The following is a 20,467-nucleotide window of genomic DNA, read 5'->3' as shown; positions in this document are numbered from 1 at the left end:
TACAGACAGTACAGACCATACAGAAGGGAGTTTCATGCACTCATGGCTCTGTATAATAATGTAGGTTTCCTATCATTTGTTCTGGACATGGGGACTGTGAAAAGACACCTTGTGGTATGTCTGGTGGGGTAAGTGTGTGTGGCAGTGCTGTGTGTAAGTTCCAACACATTTATCTCTCCTCTATCTGTGTGATGGATCTAGTTTCAGTAGTTAATCTACTGTTCCCCAGCGGAGGAAGGCTCTGCTAAGACACAGAATTACCTTTACGGGATCCACACGAGATTCAATTAACTCTACACGCTACGATAACACAGTTCAGAGGAGGGGAGAAATGGAGGAGGGGGGGGAGGAGAGGGAAGGAGGGGGAGAAATGGAGGAGGGGAGGCAGACGGAAGGAGGGGGAGAAATGGAGGGGCAGAGGGAAGGAGGGGGAGAAATGGAGGAGAGGGTGGGAGGAGAGGGAAGGAGGGGGAGAAATGGAGGAGGGGAGAAATGGAGGAGGGGGTGGGAGGAGAGGGAAGGAGGGGGAGAAATGGAGGAGGGGAGGCAGACGGAAGGAGGGGGAGAAATGGAGGGGCAGAGGAAGGAGGGGGAGAAATGGAGGAGGGGTGGGAGGAGAGGAAGGAGGGGGAGAAATGGAGGGGGGGGAGGAGAGGGAAGGAGGGGGAGAAATGGAGGAGGTGGGAGGGTGGGGAGGGGAGGCAGACGGAAGGAGGGGAGAAATGGAGGGGCAGAGGGGGAGGGGGAGGAATGGGGAAGGGTGGGAGGAGAGGAAGGAGGAGGAAATGGAGGAGGGGGTGGGAGGAGAGGGAAGGAGGGGGAGAAATGGAGGAGGGGAGGCAGACGGAAGGAGGGGGAGAAATGGAGGAGAGGGTGGGAGGAGAGGGAAGGAGGGGGAGAAATGGAGGAGGGGGTGGGAGGAGAGGGAAGGAGGGGGAGAAATGGAGGAGGGGAGGCAGACGGAAGGAGGGGGAGAAATGGAGGAGGGGAGGCAGAGGGAAGGAGGGGGAGAAATGGAGGAGAGGGGGCAGAGGAAGAAGAGATAAACTGTCCATCAGTCTGATACCACAGTTCAGCTGAGAGTGAGGGATGGGGAGGACAGAGGAAGAGAGGTACGGAGGGAGAGAGGGGGACTGAGATAGTTTTTCATTTGACATAAAACAACACAAGATTCAAGACTTCGTGCTTTTCAGTTAAAATTATTGAAGAGAATTCTTGCCACCAACAAAATGTTGAATATTTGGGGCATAAAATCATCGCAGCTCTGCATATTTTGTTGAGAGGATACAGAATCAATATACCATTTTGTTCTGGTATTGCCCTCAGGTAGCCTGTTTCTGGTCCCAGGTTCCGGAATGGCTGAAAAAGTATAACATTCATCTAACATTTACCGTATAAATAGCATTGTTGGGAGGTTTGGAGAGACCTGTTTAGTAAATTACTAATATACTAATATTCTTAGTAAAAATATTTACCTGCAACTCACAATCTGTGGATTCTATTCGATTAGATAGATTGAAATTGTACGTTAAACATCACAGCATAGTTGAAAGATATATGTTGAGTATAAATCCGAAGACTGGGCCAGCAGAGATAGATGGGATGGGCTGAGGGTGGCCAGCAGAGATAGATGGGATGGGCTGAGGGTGGCCAGCAGAGATAGATGGGATGGGCTGAGGGTGGCCAGCAGAGATAGATGGGATGGGCTGAGGGTGGCCAGCAGAGATAGATGGGATGGGCTGAGGGTGGCCAGCAGAGATAGATGGGATGGGCTGAGGGTGGCCAGCAGAGATAGATGGGATGGGCTGAGGGTGGCCAGCAGAGATAGATGGGATGGGCTGAGGGTGGCCAGCAGAGATAGATGGGATGGGCTGAGGATGGCCAGCAGAGATAGATGGGATGGGCTGAGGGTGGCCAGCAGAGATAGATGGGATGGGCTGAGGGTGGCCAGCAGAGATAGATGGGATGGGCTGAGGGTGGCCAGCAGAGATAGATGGGATGGGCTGAGGGTGGCCAGCAGAGATAGATGGGATGGGCTGAGGGTGGCCAGCAGAGATAGATGGGATGGGCTGAGGGTGGCCAGCAGAGATAGATGGGATGGGCTGTAGGTGGCCAGCAGAGATAGATGGGATGGGCTGAGGGAAGCTGAGGGTTGGGATGTGGAACTGGTGTCAAGTGGGAGTGGAGTTGCTGGGTGGGGGATGGAATGACGGTCAAAGATAAAAGTAAAAAAAATAAGTAAAAATAACCCCCCCATAAAGTTAGTTTGAATAACACTGTTTTTTTCAGATGGTTGCGGGGCAGCTCTCCTGGAACTGTTCATGGATCTTGGAGGGTTGGTGGTCTGGTGGTTGGGATCTTGGAGGGTTGGTGGTCTGGCGGTTGGGATCTTAGAGGGTTGGTGGTCTGGCGGTTGGGATCTTGGAGGGTTGGTGGTCTGGCGGTTGGGATCTTGGAGGGTTGGTGGTCTGGCGGTTGGGATCTTGGAGGGTTGGTGGTCTGGCGGTTGGGATCTTGGAGGGTTCTTGGTTGGTGGTCTGGTGGTTGGGATCTTGGAGGGTTGGTGGTCTGGCGGTTGGGATCTTGGAGGGTTGGTGGTCTGGCGGTTGGGATCTTGGAGGGGTTGGTGGTCTGGCGGTTGGGATCTTGGAGGGTTGGTGGTCTGGCGGTTGGGATCTTGGAGGGTTGGTGGTCTGGCGGTTGGGATCTTGGAGGGTTGGTGGTCTGGTGGTTGGGATCTTGGGCCGGTGGCGAGAGAAGTCTTCCTTTGAGCTCCTTACTCTTTGACCTGTGAACTACAGATATACTGCAGACAAACATGTTCCTGGAGAAGAGCTGCATGGAGAGGAATTATAATCAGCAGTCTGTTTCTAAGTAAATGGAAAACAAAGGGGTTCATTCATTTATTTAGTGTTCTAGAAGAAAAGACAACGTCCTGATAACATCTAGAGAGCATGCGTGTCTGTGTGAAGCGTACCAGGCCCAAGCAAATACCGCTCTGCAACTGCAGTCCCCTATATCAGCTTCAGTTATGCAACAGTGGAGTGGCACAGTACATATGGAGATATGTAAAAGTGACATTCAGGCCGAGACCCAATGGAGATGCCATAATAATCCACATTCAACAGCAACGTTCTTCACTTCTCCCAGTCCTGGTCCTGGAGAGCTGCAATAATGTATGTATGCAGGGCTTTGCTTTTAGTTTTTTATTGATTTGTTAAATTAGGTTTGTTAGTGCTGGGCTGAAACAAAAGTGTGCACACCGTCGCTCTCCAAACGCAGGATACGAGAACACTGTTAGAGTATGTGTGTCATGGGTGGACTGACGTTTTGGGCAAATTACATATAGGCTGGTCCATTTTCATCCCAGTGGGCCTGTCTAACTTGTTTAGGGTTTTTCTTTCTCAAAATGATCATTATCTCACTAATAATGGGGGCCTCGAGGGAAGAAATTATACAGTATATTAAAAATGTCAGGGGCGATTTTTGATCCCAGTTTATGTATCCTTTGTTGACCCTGCCATGCAAACGCCTGTGTGATAATCTGAAGGTGAATGACAGGCTGTCATCCCAGTGCTGAAACAATGACCTTTCATTGAACTGTGCAGAGCAGAAGGATCAGTCAAATGTATCATATATATACATACATTTGTGCTCTGTATCCGCTGAGGAGAGGAGACTAGCTGTAGTAGACTGTACATCTGGTGTTACAGTAGTACTGCATATGCTGATGCAAACCCCAGGATGCCCTTATGAAATCCACTTAACCTCCAACGCCTCAGTAAACACGCTGTCTGGGAAAATATTGCACATACAACTGGAACCAGAAACAGTCATTTACAATGTGTTTTTTTGTTACAAATAACTTGGCTGTGATTGGGCTTGACAGGTTCTATATCTGGTCACACTTTACACACATCCTAGAATTTAAACAAAATTCACTACATGACTCACTATTTAGTTCCATCTGAAGAAGTAGGAGATGTTGGAGAGTATGTGGAAAACAGTCACAGGATGTGTCATGTCGCGTGTAGATTACAAACATCAGTAGAAAAAATATCGAAAAAAGTAGTGTGTTTGTTGTAAGTGATCTGGAAGCTTAAGAACCATCATTCTTCCTGCCTCTTGGACTTTGTAACCCGCCTCTCTTCTCTCTCTCTCCCCGCCTCTCTTCTCTCTCTCTCCCCGCCTCTCTTCTCTCTCTCTCCCCGCCTCTCTTCTCTCTCTCTCCCCGCCTCTCTTCTCTCTCTCCCCGCCTCTCTTCTCTCTCTCCCCCCCGCCTCTCTTCTCTCTCTCTCTCCCCGCCTCTCTTCTCTCTCTCTCTCCCCGCCTCTCTTCTCTCTCTCTCTCTCCCCGCCTCTCTTCTCTCTCTCTCTCTCCCCCCGCCTCTCTCTCTCTCTCTCTCTCCCCGCCTCTCTTCTCTCTCTCTCCCCCCGCCTCTCTTCTCTCTCTCTCTCCCCCCGCCCTCTCTTCTCTCTCTCTGCCTCTCTTCTCTCTCTCTCTCTGCCTCTCTTCTCTCTCTCTCTCTGCCTCTCTTCTCTCTCTCTCTGCCTCTCTTCTCTCTCTCTGCCTCTCTTCTCTCTCTCTCTGCCTCTCTTCTCTCTCTCTCTGCCTCTCTTCTCTCTCTCCCCGCCTCTCTTCTCTCTCTCTCTCTCCCCGCCTCTCTTCTCTCTCTCTCTCTCCCCGCCTCTCTTCTCTCTTTCTCTCTTCCCGGCTCTCCTCTCCCGCTCTCTCTCTCCCGCCTCTCCTCTCCCTCTCTCTCCCCGCCTCTCCTCTCCTCTCCCTCTCCCTCCCCGCCTCTCTTCTCTCTCTCCCCCCCGCCTCTCTTCTCTCTCTCTCTCTCCGCCTCTCTTCTCTCTCTCTCTTCCTGCCTCTCCTCTCCGTCTCTCTCCCCCGCTTCTCTTCTCTCCCTGCCCCGCCTCTCTTCTCTGTCCTCTCCCTCTCCCTCTCTCTCCCCACCTCTCTTCTCTCTCTTTCCCCGCCTATCTTCTCTCTCTCTTCCCGCCTCTCCTCTCCCTCTCTCTCCCCGCCTCTCCTCTCCCTCTCTCTCTCCGCCTCTCCCCGCCTCTCTCTCTCCCCGCCTCTCTCTCTCTCCCCGCCTCTCTTCTCTCTCTCTCTCTCTCTCCCCGCCTCTTCTCTCTCTCTCTCTCTCTCTCTCTCTCTCTCTCTCTGCCTCTCTTCTCTCTCTCTCTCTCTCTCTCTCTCGCCTCTCTTCTCTCCCCGCCTCTCTTCTCTCTCTCTCCCCCGCCTCTCTTCTCTCTCTCTCTTCTCTCCTCCTCCCCCGCCTCTCTTCTCTCTCTCTCTCTCTCCCGCCTCTCTTCTCTCTCTCTCTCTCTCTCCGCCTCTCTTCTCTCTCTCTGTCTCTCCCCACCTCTCTTCTCTCTCTCTCTCTCTCTCTCTCCCCACCTCCCCTCTCCCTCCCTGCCTCTCCTCTCCCTCTCCCTCCCCGCCTCTCTCTCTCTCTCTCTCTCCCCGCCTCTCTTCTCTCTCTCTCTCCCCGCCTCTCTTCTCTCTCTCTCTCCCCGCCTCTCTTCTCTCTCTCTCTCTCCCCGCCTCTCTTCTCTCTCTCTCTCCCCGCCTCTCTTCTCTCTCTCTCTCTCTCCCACCTCTCTCTCCCTCTCCCTCCCCGCCTCTCTTCTCTCTCTCTCTCTCTCCCCGCCTCTCTCTCTCCCTCTCCCTCTCTCTCCCGCCTCTCCTCTCCCTCTCCCCGCCTCTCCTCTCCCTCTCCCTCTCTCTCTCCCCCGCCTCTCCTCTCCCTCTCTCTCCCCGCCTCTCCTCTCCCTCTCCCTCTCTCTCCCCGCCTCTCCTCTCCCTCTCCCTCCCCGCCTCTCTTCTCTCTCTCCCCCCGCCTCTCTCTCTCTCTCTCTCCGCCTCTTCTCTCTTTCTCTCTTCCCAACTCTCTCTCCCTCTCTCTCCCCGCCTCTCCTCTCCCTCTCCCGCCTCTCTTCTCTCTCTACCTCTCCGCCTCTCTTCTCTCTCCCCGCCTCTCCTCTCCCTCTCCCTCTCTCTCCCCGCCTCTCCTCTCCCTCTCCCTCTCTCTCCCCCCTCTCCTCTCCCTCTCCCTCTCCCCCGCCTCTCCTCTCCCTCTCCCTCTCTCTCCCCACCTCTCCTCTCCCTCTCTCTCCCCGCCTCTCTTCTCTCTCTCTCTCTCTCTCCCCGCCTCTCTTCTCTCTCTCTCTCTCTCTCTCCCCGCCTCTCTTCTCTCTCTCTCCCCGCCTCTCTTCTCTCTCTCTCTCCCCGCCTCTCTTCTCTCTTTCTCTCTTTCCGCCTCTCCTCTCCCTCTCTCTTTCCGCCTCTCCTCTCCCTCTCTCTCTTCCCGCCTCTCCTCTCCCTCTCTCTCCCCGCCTCTCCTCTCCCTCTCTCTCCCCGCCTCTCCCTCTCCCTCTCCCTCTCCCTCTCTCTCCCCCCTCTCCTCTCCTCTCCCTCTCCCTCTCTCTCCCCGCCTCTCTTCTCTCTCCCCCCGCCTCTCTTCTCTCTCTCTCTCTCTCCGCCTCTCTTCTCTCTCTCTCTTCCTGCCTCTCCTCTCCGTCTCTCCCCCCGCTTCTCTTCTCTCCCTGCCCCGCCTCTCTTCTCTGTCCTCTCCCTCTCCCTCTCTCTCCCCGCCTCTCGTCTCTCTCTTTCCCCGCCTATCTTCTCTCTCTCTTCCCGCCTCTCCTCTCCCTCTCTCTCCCCGCCTCTCCTCTCCCTCTCTCTCTCCGCCTCTCCTCTCCCTCTCTCTCTCCGCCTCTCCTCTCCCTCTCTCTCTCCCCCTCTCCTCTCCCTCTCTCCCTCTCTCGCCTCTCTTCTCTCCCCGCCTCTCTTCTCTCTCTCTCTCTCTCTCTCCCCGCCTCTTCTCTCTCTCTCTCTCTCTCTCTCTCGCCTCTCTTCTCTCTCTCTCCCCGCCTCTCTTCTCTCTCTCTCCCCGCCTCTCTTCTCTCTCCCCGCCTCTCTTCTCTCTCTCTCTCTCTCTCTCTCCCCGCCTCTCTTCTCTCTCTCTCTCTCTCTCCCCGCCTCTCTTCTCTCTCTCTCTCCCCCGCCTCTCTTCTCTCTCTCTCCCCGCCTCTCTCTCTCTCTCTCTCCCCGCCTCTCTTCTCTCTCTCTCCCCGCCTCTCTTCTCTCTCTCTCTCCCCCCGCCTCTCCTCTCCCTCTCCCTCCCCGCCTCTCTTCTCTCTCTCCCCGCCTCTCTTCTCCCTCTCCCTCTCTCTCCCCCGCCTCTCTTCTCTCTCTCTCTCTCTCTCCGCCTCTCTTCTCTCTCTCTCTCTCTCTCTCCGCCTCTCTTCTCTCTATCTCTCTCTCCCCACCTCCCCTCTCTCCCTCCCTGCCTCTCCTCTCCCTCTCCCTCCCCGCCTCTCTTCTCTCTCTCTCTCTCCGCCTCTCTTCTCTCTCTCCGCCTCTCTTCTCTCTCTCTCTCTCCCCGCCTCTCTTCTCTCTCTCTCTCTCCCCGCCTCTCTTCTCTTCTCTCTCTCTCCCTCCCCGCCTCTCTTCTCTCTCTCTCTCCCCGCCTCTCTTCTCTCTCTCTCCCCGCCTCTCTTCCCACCTCTCCTCTCCCTCTCCCTCCCCGCCTCTCTTCTCTCTCTCTCCCCGCCTCTCCTCTCCCTCTCCCTCTCTCTCCCCGCCTCTTCTCTCTCTCTCTCTCTCTCTCTCTCCGCCTCTCTTCTCTCTCTGCCTCTCTTCTCTCTCTCTCTCTCTCTCCCCACCTCCCCTCTCCCTCCCTGCCTCTCCTCTCCCTCTCCCTCCCCGCCTCTCTTCTCTCTCTCTCTCTCCCGCCTCTCTTCTCTCTCTCTCTCCCCCCCGCCTCTCTTCTCTCTCTCCCCCGCCTCTCTTCTCTCTCTCTCTCCCCCGCCTCTCTTCTCTCTCTCTCTCCCCGCCTCTCTTCTCTCTCTCTCTCCCCCCCGCCTCTCTTCTCTCTCTCTCTCCCCCCGCCTCTCTTCTCTCTCTCTCCCCCCCGCCTCTCTTCTCTCTCTCTCCCCCCCGCCTCTCTTCTCTCTCTCTCCCCCCCCCGCCTCTCTTCTCTCTCTCTCTCCCCCCGCCTCTCTCTCTCTCTCTCTCCCCGCCTCTCTTCTCTCTCTCTCTCCCCGCCTCTCTTCTCTCTCTCTCTCCCCACCTCTCCTCTCCCTCCCCCGCCTCTCTTCTCTCTCTCTCCCCGCCTCTCTTCTCTCTCTCTCTCTCTCTCTCCCCCCCGCCTCTCTTCTCTCTCTCTCTCTCTCCGCCTCTCTTCTCTCTCTCTCTCTCTCTCTCCGCCTCTCTTCTCTCTCTCTCTCTCTCTCTCTCTCTCTGCCTCTCTTCTCTCTCTCTCTCTCTCTCTCTCTCCCTCTCTTCTCTCTCTCTCTCTCTCTCTCCCTCTCTCCCCACGCCTCTCTTCTCTCTCTCTCCCTCTCTCTCTCTCCCCACCTCTCTTCTCTCTCTCTCCCCACCTCTCCCCACCTCTCTCTCCCCACCTCTCTTCTCTCTCTCTCCCCACCTCTCTTCTCTCTCTCTCTCTGCCTCTCTTCTCTGCTGTATTTTTCTCTTTGAATTCAGTCATTGAACAAAATCCCCCTTTTTGTTGTGAGCCGGTGGGGGTATAACAGTAGACAGCACGGGGACTTACACACACACACACACACACACACACACACCACTCCTCCTCCGGAGCAGCAGCGGCAAATTGATGTTGCGGCACTTTCTCCTTTCTGCAGCCTCCGCATAAAAACGGCCCAACGATGTTCCAGCACAGAATTAAATTTCCCAGTTCAGTTGGGTTGTTGATTACCTTGCCAAATTCAGATTAATACGCATTTAACTAACATGGATCAGGAGACCCTTGGCTGACAGCCAGCCGCCGGGGCCTGCCAATGATAGGGTACCTGGAGAGTCATCCATCCCTCCTGCAGACAATGAGGTGCACAGCCCTCCTTATAGTCATTATTTAAACAAGTCCACTCTGCATCATTATACCGGCATCTACCCAGCCCTCCTCCTACTCTGTGTGTATGTGTAGGTGGAAGAGTGTGTGTGTGTGTAGGTGGAGGAGTGTGTGTGTAGGTGGAGGATGAGTGCGTAGGTGGAGGAGTGTGTGTGTGTGGCTGGAGGAGTGTGTGTGTGTGAGAGAGAGAGAGATTCTACATTTCAAGGTTTCCCTCCTTCCTGCCCCGCCTCTTCCTTGTTGTCAGGTTTTCATTAGGAGACTACTCTTGTCTTGTCGGAGTGTGTGTTCAGGGGGAGTGTGTGCTTGCGGGAAGTGTACGTGTTCGTGGGGGAGTGTGTGTGTTCGTGGGGGAGTGTTCGTGGAGGAGTGTGTGTGTTCGTGGGGGAGTGTGTGTGTTCGTGGGGAGTGTGTGTGTTCGTGGGGGAGTGTGTGTGTTGTGGGAGAGTGTGTGATGGGGGAGTGTGTGATCGGGGGGGAGTGTGTGTGTTTGTGGGAGAGTGTGATCGGGGGAGTGTGTGTGTTTGTGGGAGAGTGTGTGATGGGGGAGTGTGTGATCGGGGGAGTGTGTGTGTTTGTGGGGGAGTGTGTGTTCGTGGGGGAGTTTGTGTGTTCGTGGGGAGTGTTCGTGGAGGAGTGTGTGTGTTCGTGGGGGAGTGTGTGTGTTCGTGGGGAGTGTGTGTGTTCGTGGGGGAGTGTGTGTTCGTGGGGGGGAGTGTGTGTGTTCGTGGGGGAGTGTGTGTGTTCGTGGGGGAGTGTGTGTGTTCGTGGGGAGTGTGTGTGTTCGTGGGGGAGTGTGTGTGTTCGTGGGGAGTGTGTGTGTTCGTGGGGGAGTGTGTGTGTTCGTGGGGGAGTGTGTGTGTTCGTGGGGAGTGTGTGTGTTCGTGGGGGAGTGTGTGTGTTCGTGGGGGAGTGTGTGTGTTCGTGGGGGAGTGTGTGTGTTTGTGGGGAGTGTGTGTGTTCGTGGGGGAGTGTGTGTGTTTGTGGGAGAGTGTGTGATGGGGGAGTGTGTGATCGGGGGGAGTGTGTGTTTTGTGGGAGAGTGTGTGATGGGGGAGTGTGTGATCGGGGGAGTGTGTGTGTTTGTGGGGGAGTGTGTGTTCGTGGGGAGTTTGTGTGTTCGTGGGAGAGTGTGTGTGTTTGTGGGAGAGTGTGTGATGGGGAGTGTGTGATCGGGGGAGTGTGTGTTTGTGGGAGAGTGTGTGTGTTTGTGGGGGAGTGTGTGTTCGTGGGGGGAGTGTGTGTTTGTGGGGAGTGTGTGTGTTTGTGGGGAGTGTGTGTTCGTGGGGGAGTGTGTGCGTTTGTGGGGGAGTGTGTGTTTGTGGGGGAGTGTGTGTTTGTGGGGGAGTGTGTGTTTGTGGGGGAGTGTGTGTTCGTGGGGGAGTGTGTGCGTTTGTGGGGGAGTGTGTGTTTGTGGGGAGTGTGTGTGTTTGTGGGGGTGTGTGTGAGTTTGTGGGGGAGTGTGTGAGTTTGTGGGGGAGTGTGTGATCGGGGGAACATGTGTTCAGGGGGAGGGGGAGTATTCGGGGGGAGTGGTGGAGGTAATTTAATTGACTCTGACAGTCAGAGCATCATCTCCTCAGTGCTGGAGGCAGCTTGTCTTCACTAGATAGATTATTAGTCTAGATATTATATATCTCAGCCCTGTACAACCAGGGACGTTTCATAGCTATAAATCAGTCTACTTTAAAACAGCTGCTTTTCTGAGCAATCTTTCTAATTATTAGAACATGTAAACAGCTTAATCAGCGTTCCAGTGGTGTATTTGATCTGCACATGCACCAGCACTGGGTAGCTTCCCTCTTATCCATGAGAGAAGTGAGTTCAGAAAAACTGAAAGTATGCACCTTGTAAATAGTTTTCACATACACTCTTTATATGTCCAAACTTATATGTCAAAACAAATCACAGTTTTGAGCCGGCTGTCATCTTATGAGCTTATTAGAGTATTAATTAGAGTATTATTGTAATATTAGCTTATCTAGCTTATGTTTTCAGGGTATTAGCTGTCTTTCCAACACGGTCTCTGTCTGTCTTCCATCTCTCGCAGGGTGATTACGACCGGCAGTCACGAGACGGGAGTCCCCAGGTCCCAGGGTCTGACACGTACCCCCGCGGTCCCCTCAAACTACCTCAGAGTCACAACAAGCCCTCTGGCTATCCCCCCGGACACCTCCAGTACCCCCCTGTGTTCCACCACTACAAACCCTCCCCCTACCACCACCCACCCTCACAGCCCAGCCCGCCATACACCCCACAGGTGGGTCTACCGTGTGCGTACGTTTGTGTGCATGCGTATGTGTCCTAAAATAGGATTATATCTTGTTTATGACCTAAAACTATTATGATCTACAATTACGTATGACTCTCAGAGAAACATGTGTAACTGCAAAGATCACCACCGACAGTGCAGTAGAGTCATCAACCGGATCTCTCCTCCCTCCCTCTTACAGGGGGCATATTCCCAGCCATCGTCCCTCTACATTCCCCTGGGGGCCTACCCCCCTCCTTCCTGGGGCTCCAGTTCAGACGCCCAGCCCTCCAGGGTCTCCCACGAACAGTTCAGGGCCGCCCTGCAGCTCGTCGTCAACCCAGGTAATCACAGAGAAGCCTAAGAAAGAAACACAAGTACAACCCAAATCAGTTAAAATATACAGTAAGTTATTCTGCTAGTTTGTAGATAATGAACAGAAGCTTCATATATATCTTTCTGGGGGCAGCAAACATTGATCAGCCTCTGATCTGCCCATCTTTGACCCCAGGTGACCCCAGGGAGTACTTGGACAGTTTCATTAAGATTGGCGAGGGCTCGACGGGCATCGTGTGCATTGCCAGCGAGAAGCACAGTGGCAAGCAGGTGGCCGTCAAGAAGATGGACTTGAGGAAACAGCAGAGGAGAGAACTGCTCTTCAATGAGGTGAGAAGTTAAGGGTTAGGGGGTCGTGGGTTTGTCTCCTTGGAGACCAAACCATTGTGGTACTGTATTTTTTAAAACTTTAATAGACTGAAAGATTTAGGTAAGATAGTGTAAACCTATACGTTTAATTAGTCACCATTTCAATTAGACGTGCAAGAGTAAAACTATAAAGCTAGTTTTTAGCCCCCATATTAGGCTACCTCACAGAGAGGCTTTTCTGGACCTCAGATGTGTTGATCAGAGCAGTGTGTTAGTGAAGCTCATTTAGATGTTGCCAAGGCAACAAGCTGACATTATTTTGAAAGAAGTGTGGCAAGCCTTTTAGCTCTACTCTACTGTACCATTGCTGCCTGCTATGTAGCAACACTGTGGAGCCGTTACTACTCAGTAGTCAGACACAGTATTTTTGTTCTGAAGCCAGTGAGGGAAGGCTTTGTTTGAATGAAGTGGGTTGAATGACTTCCAGTATGTTAACAAGGTGTTGACGTCGAACCAAAACATGAAGTATCTTGTCCTTACACATTTATGCACCCACATCAATGACTAGTAATAGTGTGTGTGTGTATTGAAGCTTGATGTTATCCTTTTAGCACCCCAAGGTAATAATCCCATTTCATTATGCTTCTAAAAAGATTGCAGAGCCATTTATTTAGTTCATTTGTGACATAGGCTACCTGCTATTCTATAAAATAACTCTTCAATCAATTCCATCATTCATTTCATCATATATTGCAGACATTGACATTTAAATTCAACCTAGATTTGATGTTAGGTGTCAAATTGAACCAATAAAAAAATACATGTACATTTTTAAGGAAATAATATGCTTACAAATACCCCCAAATAATTCATTCAAAAGTAATCTTCAATCAAATTTTTGGGAGTAGCTTATTGCAAAAATAACAACTTTGATCTGTGTCCAATACTTATGGAGGGCACTGTAGCCTACATCAGGAGAATACTTTTGCTTGCAAGCTTCATCAGTGGCCAGTTACCAATCCATCAATAGATGGGAAGATAACTTGGTAAAACTGAACATGAAGGCTAGGCAAACTGGGCTTTTGTTAGCTAGTTAGCTTAGCAGTGTTAGCCCAGTCCCTAGCTTTCTTCAATTTCCTTCTAACATGCATGGCTGTATTTTCATCAACTTTGTCAATGCCTATTGTTTCCAAAAATTATACACGTTATTTCTTAACACTGTAATACAATGTCACCTTCTGATAGTTAGCTACAAATGTAGGATGAAAACCTATGCTAGCTAGTTACTTTAGCTAAAAACCTGTATGGAGGAATGAAACTTGCCTTTTTAACTGTAAAGTATTGATGTGATGTAGACATAAATAATAGACTTACCTTCAAGTAGATGTTTTTAGTTTTCTTCTAGGACATCAGGCAAGCAATCTACACCAGTGTGAAACTAGCAGGTTTGAGCTAGCTTATCAGAGCTGCTCCTAGGTAAAATGGCGGACCATTTGCGACGCGATTCGAGCTAGAATTCCTATCTACTTGAGGATGACATCTTCACTGGTATGGACACCATTAATCGTCCAAACTGTTTTTTTATTTGAATGTTGTATGTTTCACTGTTCTACTCAGGCCCAGTTTAATTGCATGATTCATAATCATGTCCACTCAGTAAAAAGATCTGCCAATCACACTCTATTCTGGAGGGTTGGTGGCTGACATTTTCAATTGATTGGCCACACCTGTTGTTGATCGTTTGGTACTCAGGTAGGGGGAGGCTGTGTAGAGCAGGTAGCCATGCTGTCTGTTTCCTTGAAAGTTTTTTTATTTCATTTTAAAACCTTTTAATATTGTCTACTTTTAGCACACTTTTTACCCCTGTTAAAAAATATATAATATTTACCTCTTAAATAAATATTGTTACTTTTTGGGAAACTTCTGGTGCACAGCTAGGTCTGTTTTGTCACTTGATATATTGGCTGCCTATGATGTAACCTGTGTTTGTTGTTTTGTTTCTAGGTGGTGATCATGAGGGACTATCACCATGAGAACGTGGTTGACATGTACAACAGCTACCTGGTCGGAGACGAGCTCTGGGTCGTTATGGAGTTCCTGGAGGGCGGGGCCCTGACGGACATTGTCACTCACACGAGGTAACCAATGATCTGCCACTAAAGTCCATTTGCCTCTCTCCCAATTAGCTAACATGAGTCTTCAATTCACTGTCTGAAAAAATAGCATTTGAATTGTTGTCCCACTAATTAATCTCGGGAAGTGAATAAACAAATCAGATCCACAACAACCCCTATCAGATCTGGTTTCATGGGTTTTAGTTATTCATCTCAAACTTTTATCTCTCTCTCTCCTCGGTTGTCTTCTTCTCAACACCTCGTCGTTTCGATTAGCACACGGTGTGTCCTTGGTCTTTTAATTATAGTCATTTGTGTGGCGTGTCAGGACGTGTTTCAGGACGTGTGTCAGGGCGTGTGCCAGTATTGTGTGGAGTGTTTTAGGGCATGTTTCAGGGCGTGTCAACATTGTGTGGAGTGTTTCAGGGCGTGTATCAGGGCGTGTGTCAGGGCGTGTGTCAGTATTGTGTGGAGTGTTTCAGGGCGTGTGTCAGGGCGTGTGTCAGTATTGTGTGGCGCCGTGACAGGTGATATTAACACGGTTGTGTCAGTGGCGTCCCTGTCGGCGTGAAGTCATGAGATGTAGAAAAAAGTCCACACTTTTGCAATCAGAATATATACAAATCTAATTCAGTCGGCTCTTTTGTTGCCTAAATTACTGTTCAATGTGGAGAGCTGAATAGAACACACACGCACGCACGCACACACACACACACACACACACACACCGCTCCCTCTTGGTGTCTGCCAACACACACAGTGTACCAGTTCCAGATTGGCCTCTCTTTGTGTGTCGTGTTCATGTTCCACAGCCATTTCAATTAGCTGCAAATGTAAATTATCCTCAGGAGGCTGTATAGTGGCTGGCCTGTACTTTACCCAGACTCAGCTGATGAAACTACTGTTTGTGTGTGTGTGTGTGTGTGTGTGGGTATGGGTGTGATGCCCTTGGCATCTTTCATTAAACAAAAAACTTAATTTTTTATTCTCTGTTTGAAATAATTTACTATCGTGGTAATCTTTTGTTTTGGGCGTTTGTGTGTATGTGTGTGGGAAGCATTCAATCTCCTTTGTCTACACATCAATCTCCCATTCTCTAGATTGTTTTTCCATTCCCTGAAGCCTCATTTATCTATTGTAATTCTCAATGCATATATGTGTGACAATAAAACCTGGTGCGATCTACCATGGGAGGGGTGTCTTTGTGTGTGCGTTTGCGTGTGTGTTGAGAGTTGTTCCTTGTTGTAAGCAAATGGCAAGACAATTGATTCCTGTGGAGTGAGACAGGATAGTGAAGACAGTGCTGGAGGGGATGTGTGTGTGTGTGTGTGTGTGTGTGTGTGTGTGTGTGTGTGTGTGTGTGTGTGTGTGTGTGTGTGTGTGTGTGTGTGTGATGGGGAGGTTCACACCAGCTGGAGCTTCATGTTAATGTTCTGTGGAGTTCAGCCAGATGAATAGTTTACCCCCCAGTCCATATGGGACCACACACACACAGAAAACACTACACAGTTATCGGCATGAATTTCATGCTCCTACGATGTTCCATTCTTCCTAGTATAATTAGCTTTTTCATAGGAACGTTGAGGAGAAACACAATTGCAATAGTGTGTGTGTGTTGTCTCCTACCGCCATCCTAACCCGTGTGTGTTTTGTCGTCTCCTACCACCATTCTACCCTGTGTGTGTGTGTGTGTGTCGTCTCCTAACACCATCCTACCCCGTGTGTGTGTGTCGTCTCCTACCACCATCCTAACCTGTGTATGTGTGTGTGTCGTCTCCTACCACCATCCTACCCTGTGTGTCGTCTCCTACCACCATCCTAACCCGTGTGTGTCGTCTCCTACCACCATCCTAACCCGTGTGTGTCGTCTCCTACCTCCACCCTAACCTGTGTGTGTGTCATCTCCTACCGCCATCCTAACCCGTGTGTGTGTGTGTCTCTCCTACCACCATCCTAACCCGTGTGTGTGTGTGTCGTCTCCTACCACCATCCTAACCCGTGTGTGTGTGTCGTCTCCTACCACCATCCTAACCCATGTGTGTGTGTGTCGTCTCCTACCGCCATCCTAACCAGTGTGTCGTCTCCTACCGCCATCCTAACCCGTGTATGTGTGTGTCGTCTCCTACCGCCATCCTAACCCGTGTGTGTGTGTGTCGTCTCCTACCGCCATCCTAACCCGTGTGTGTGTGTGTGTCTCTCCTACCGCCATCCTAACCAGTGTGTCGTCTCCTACCGCCATCCTAACCCGTGTATGTGTGTGTCGTCTCTTACCGCCATCCTAACCCGTGTATGTGTGTGTCGTCTCCTACCGCCATCCTAACCCGTGTATGTGTGTGTCCACCGCCATCCTAACCCGTGTATGTGTGTGTCGTCTCCTACCGCCATCCTAACCCGTGTATGTGTGTGTCGTCTCCTACCGCCATCCTAACCCGTGTATGTGTGTGTCGTCTCCTACCATCCTAACCCGTGTATGTGTGTGTCGTCTCCTACCGCCATCCTAACCCGTGTATGTGTGTGTCGTCTCTACCGCCATCCTAACCCGTGTGTGTGTGTGTCGTCTCTTACCGCCATCCTAACCCGTGTATGTGTGTGTCGTCTCTTACCGCCATCCTAACCCGTGTGTGTGTGTGTCGTCTCCTACCTCCATCCTAACCCGTGTATGTGTGTGTCGTCTCTTACCGCCATCCTAACCCGTGTATGTGTGTGTGTGTCGTCTCCTACCGCCATCCTAACCCGTGTATGTGTGTGTGTGTCGTCTCCTACCGCCATCCTAACCCGTGTGTGTCGTCTCCTACCGCCATCCTAACCCGTGTGTGTGTGTGTCGTCTCCTACCGCCATCCTAACCCGTGTGTGTGTGTGTCGTCTCCTACCTCCATCCTAACCCGTGTGTGTGTGTGTGTGTGTGTGTGTGTCGTCTCCTACCGCCATCCTAACCCGTGTGTGTGTGTGTGTCGTCTCCTACCGCCATCCTAACCCGTGTGTGTGTGTGTGTGTCGTCTCCTACCGCCATCCTAACCCGTGTGTGTCGTCTCCTACCTCCATCCTAACCCGTGTGTGTGTGTGCCGTCTCCTACCGCCATCCTAACCTGTGTGTGTGTGTGTGTGTGTGTGTTTCAGGATGAATGAGGAGCAGATAGCCACAGTGTGTGTGTTGGTGTTGAGGGCTCTATCGTACCTCCACATACAGGGAGTCATCCACAGAGACATCAAGAGTGATTCTATCCTCCTGACCAGCGATGGACGGGTAAGACCACATGGATTCTGGACTAACTTATTTAATCATGTACAGAACTAACTGGCCTTGTATCATTGTAGGACTCCAAATGTTGGCTTCAGTGGTGGGTTGTGTCCACTACCTATTGTGATACAACTAAAGCCTAATAGTGTTACCATGACAACCAGTAACGGACATGATGTCAAATGACACAATGTTGCATGAAAACACTGCCCTACACCCTCACACTGACCTCTGTGTTACAGTACATGGCTCGCTATTTCTGGGCTACTGCCAGTGATGCAGTACAGTACGATCTCCTCAAGTGCCTCTGACTGCAGGACTGGAGAGAGAGGAGAGGAGAGGAGAAACAATTCATAATCAATTAGCACCCAGTACCTATTAATTAAAGCCTGCCTAATGCCTCTTAACGAGCTGCTGGAACGTGATGGATGGTTGGCTAATTAAGGGATAATAGAAGAGTGGCTTATATGAAACCTATTCAACCCCAGTTTCCCTTATAATTATTACATGGACAGAAGTTAAATAGTAGAACATTTAGAGAATAAAGTTAATATTCAAACCCAAAAATGTTTTCTGATAAAAAGGAAGCACACATCCAAAATGTAAAATCAATGAAGATAAAAATCTGTCATGTATATGTCCCCATGTACAAAAGTGTTCAGAAAATTCCCATAGATCACACAGATGATCAACCAAATATGTTCTGTTCCCACAGATCAAGCTGTCAGACTTTGGCTTCTGTGCCCAAGTGTCCAAAGAGGTGCCCAAGAGGAAGTCTCTGGTGGGCACGCCCTACTGGATGGCACCAGAGGTCATCTCACGGTTACCCTACGGCACGGAGGTAAGGACACACATTGACAAGTATCACATTAAAAAGTTTATTGTTGTATATAACAATAGCATTCACGCTGCCTGCTAGGTGGATATCTGGTCGTTGGGCATCATGGTGATAGAGATGATCGATGGGGAACCCCCGTACTTTAACGAACCCCCTCTACAGGCCATGAGGAGGATACGAGACAACCTGCCCCCACGGCTAAAGGAGTCACACAAGGTCAGTAGGGCTAATCTATTTCATGACTGAATTGGCACATTTACAGAAATGTGGATTCATGTCAGTTATCCCCCAAGTCAAACAATGAGTCATGTGTTCCCTCTCTCTCTGTCAGGTATCGTCGGTGCTGAGGGCTTTCCTGGGCCTGATGTTGGTTAGAGAGCCGTCTCAGCGAGCCACAGCCCAGGAGCTGCTCCAGCACCCCTTCCTCAAGCTGTCGGGTCCCCCATCCTGCATCGTCCCCCTAATGAGGCACTACCGCCACCGCTGACCTGACCTCCCGCCACCAGGGCGGCGCTCCACATCTTGCCAAACAAACACACACCTGACCTGAGAGACTACGCCACTAAAACAAATGTTCACACCTGTAACCGTGCAGTAGTTTAGCTTGAGGAATTGTTTACAAAGAAAAGATTAAAGAAAAATGTGATATCCACTATTTTGAGAAACACTATATAAAGTTCAACACTGAAGTATAGGGAAATATACTGTAGGAGTCTCAGTCTTCTGTGGCCGACTTGCTGCCTGTCCTGGAGCCAAATGCAAAGAAGATTAGCCTCTTGGTTTGAACTCTTTGGATTCTCTAGGCTGTTAGACCAGTAGAGATTTGTAGGGTGGGTGGTCCAGGTGCAGTTTCCTCTCTTCTTGTCTGTAGGGTTATACTGTAGTAACCATTGACTAGAGCGTAGATGGTGTGAGGTGATTGGCTGAGACTGCCTGGCTGGCCGCCATGTTGAGGGACCCATGAGACATGCCAACCGCCCCGGATATGAGCAGTCGATCTCAGAACAATCAGGAAGCAGCGTTTGGTGATGTCATAGTGGGAGCGGTATTGGTGTGTCTTAGTCTGACTGGAAGACAGGCTGTTCTCCTATTGGTGGAATTAAACATCGCACTCTTCACTTCTCTCGTCTCACACTAATAGTGAAAATGTATTTTAGAGACAGTTTTTCTGTACAGTTTTGATAATTTGCAGTATTTTATTGTGTAGTAACTATTGGGATATGGTCGGTATTACATATAAATCAGAGTTTCTGCGAAGATCTTTCTTACTGTTTATAATAATAATACATTTTTGATTAAGAATTTAAGAGATATCTCAAATAAACCAACTCTTAACTGTTACAAAAAATAAACCTGAATATATTTATTATCCCACATTTGTAGAGAGAATCTCCATTGAGTTTGTAAAAACGCGTAATGCCAGAATGTTGTATGCTGTTTTAAAGTTTGTATTTATTTTTTTGAATTGAAGGTTTATTTTTTGGTAGTGTGGCCTTTCTTTTTGATTTACATTTATAAATATCAACAGCCAGACAGACAGTGATATTGGTTATATCATACAAGCAATACCCCAAACGTATCTATCATCACCAATGTATTCATCTTTTGACAATGTAATTTAACACAAATCACACGTAGCACTGTTTGAATGGATTGGCAGGAAGAGTTTATTTGAAACAGAGCCATTTTCTTTACCCATCATCACACTCCTATGAATTCAAAGGGCACACATACAAGACTCCTACAGCAATATCTGAGCTTCTCAGTCTGACAAACACGGTGATAAAAGGTTTTATTTTCCACTCTCACACAACTTGGCTGTTATCTGTTTCTTATCTTACCACACACACACACACACACACACACACACACACACACACACACACACACACACACACACACACACACACACACACACACACACACACACACACACACACACACACGGACTGTGCCGCAATCTGATGTGCCGCAATCTGATTCTCAGTTCTGATTGGACTAGAGAACAGTGTAACCCCATATCGTTTTTACCCATCATTCACTGTGATATGTAAATATGAACATGTGTGTGCTTGAGAGTGTGTGTGTTTGTGTGTGTGAGCTGGCTTATCCTTGACTACTATTGGGGGACTTGAATGGGTACTACTATCCATGGTGTTGCTTGTACAGTGATATTGCATGTTTGTTATCAGTGGAACTGGTTTTGATTAAAAAAGCTAATCAAAACATTGACAAGCGAAGCATGTTTCTCCACACTCTCACCTGTACAAACCCAGGGTCAATTTGAGGGCATTTAAACACACAATCAGACATTTACAGGGTGAATGAATTCAAATATACATTCCTGCATGTAGACCTATACAGTAGAATCAAGAATAGTTCAATTCATTTCAAATACTTGCATATTTAATCCCCACAATTCACAATTCTAAAGGTTTATATTTGAAGTGAAATATGGATTTTGGTGTGGGAGTCTTGCCCTGCAGGCGTATTGCT

At 49.9% G+C, this 20,467-nt stretch overlaps 1 protein-coding gene across 4 annotated transcripts in view; it reads left to right on the top strand.

The window, feature by feature from the left end:
- The window catches only part of LOC112217822 (serine/threonine-protein kinase PAK 5-like), a 161,190-nt gene extending 140,948 nt beyond the window's left edge, over positions 1-20,242 (top strand). For 3 of the 4 annotated variants that reach the window (XM_024378377.2, XM_024378378.2, XM_024378376.2), the window contains exons 4-11: positions 10,935-11,144; positions 11,338-11,479; positions 11,647-11,801; positions 13,785-13,918; positions 17,013-17,139; positions 17,849-17,974; positions 18,053-18,187; positions 18,303-20,241. In XM_024378377.2, coding sequence (XP_024234145.2) covers positions 10,935-11,144; positions 11,338-11,479; positions 11,647-11,801; positions 13,785-13,918; positions 17,013-17,139; positions 17,849-17,974; positions 18,053-18,187; positions 18,303-18,458 — 1,185 coding nt within the window. In that variant the 3' untranslated portion in view covers positions 18,459-20,241. Of the gene's footprint in view, positions 1-10,934; positions 11,145-11,337; positions 11,480-11,646; positions 11,802-13,784; positions 13,919-17,012; positions 17,140-17,848; positions 17,975-18,052; positions 18,188-18,302 lie in introns of all 4 variants that reach the window. The other variant, XM_042300903.1, reaches the window with a different exon arrangement.
- The last annotated feature ends 225 nt before the right edge of the window (positions 20,243-20,467 follow it).

The sequence above is a fragment of the Oncorhynchus tshawytscha genome, linkage group LG18 (genome assembly GCF_018296145.1).
Source record: "Oncorhynchus tshawytscha isolate Ot180627B linkage group LG18, Otsh_v2.0, whole genome shotgun sequence".
Taxonomy (NCBI): Eukaryota; Metazoa; Chordata; class Actinopteri; order Salmoniformes; family Salmonidae; genus Oncorhynchus; species Oncorhynchus tshawytscha.
The sequence above is the reverse complement of the archived record's forward strand: the minus strand, read 5'-3'. Positions and strand labels throughout refer to the sequence as shown.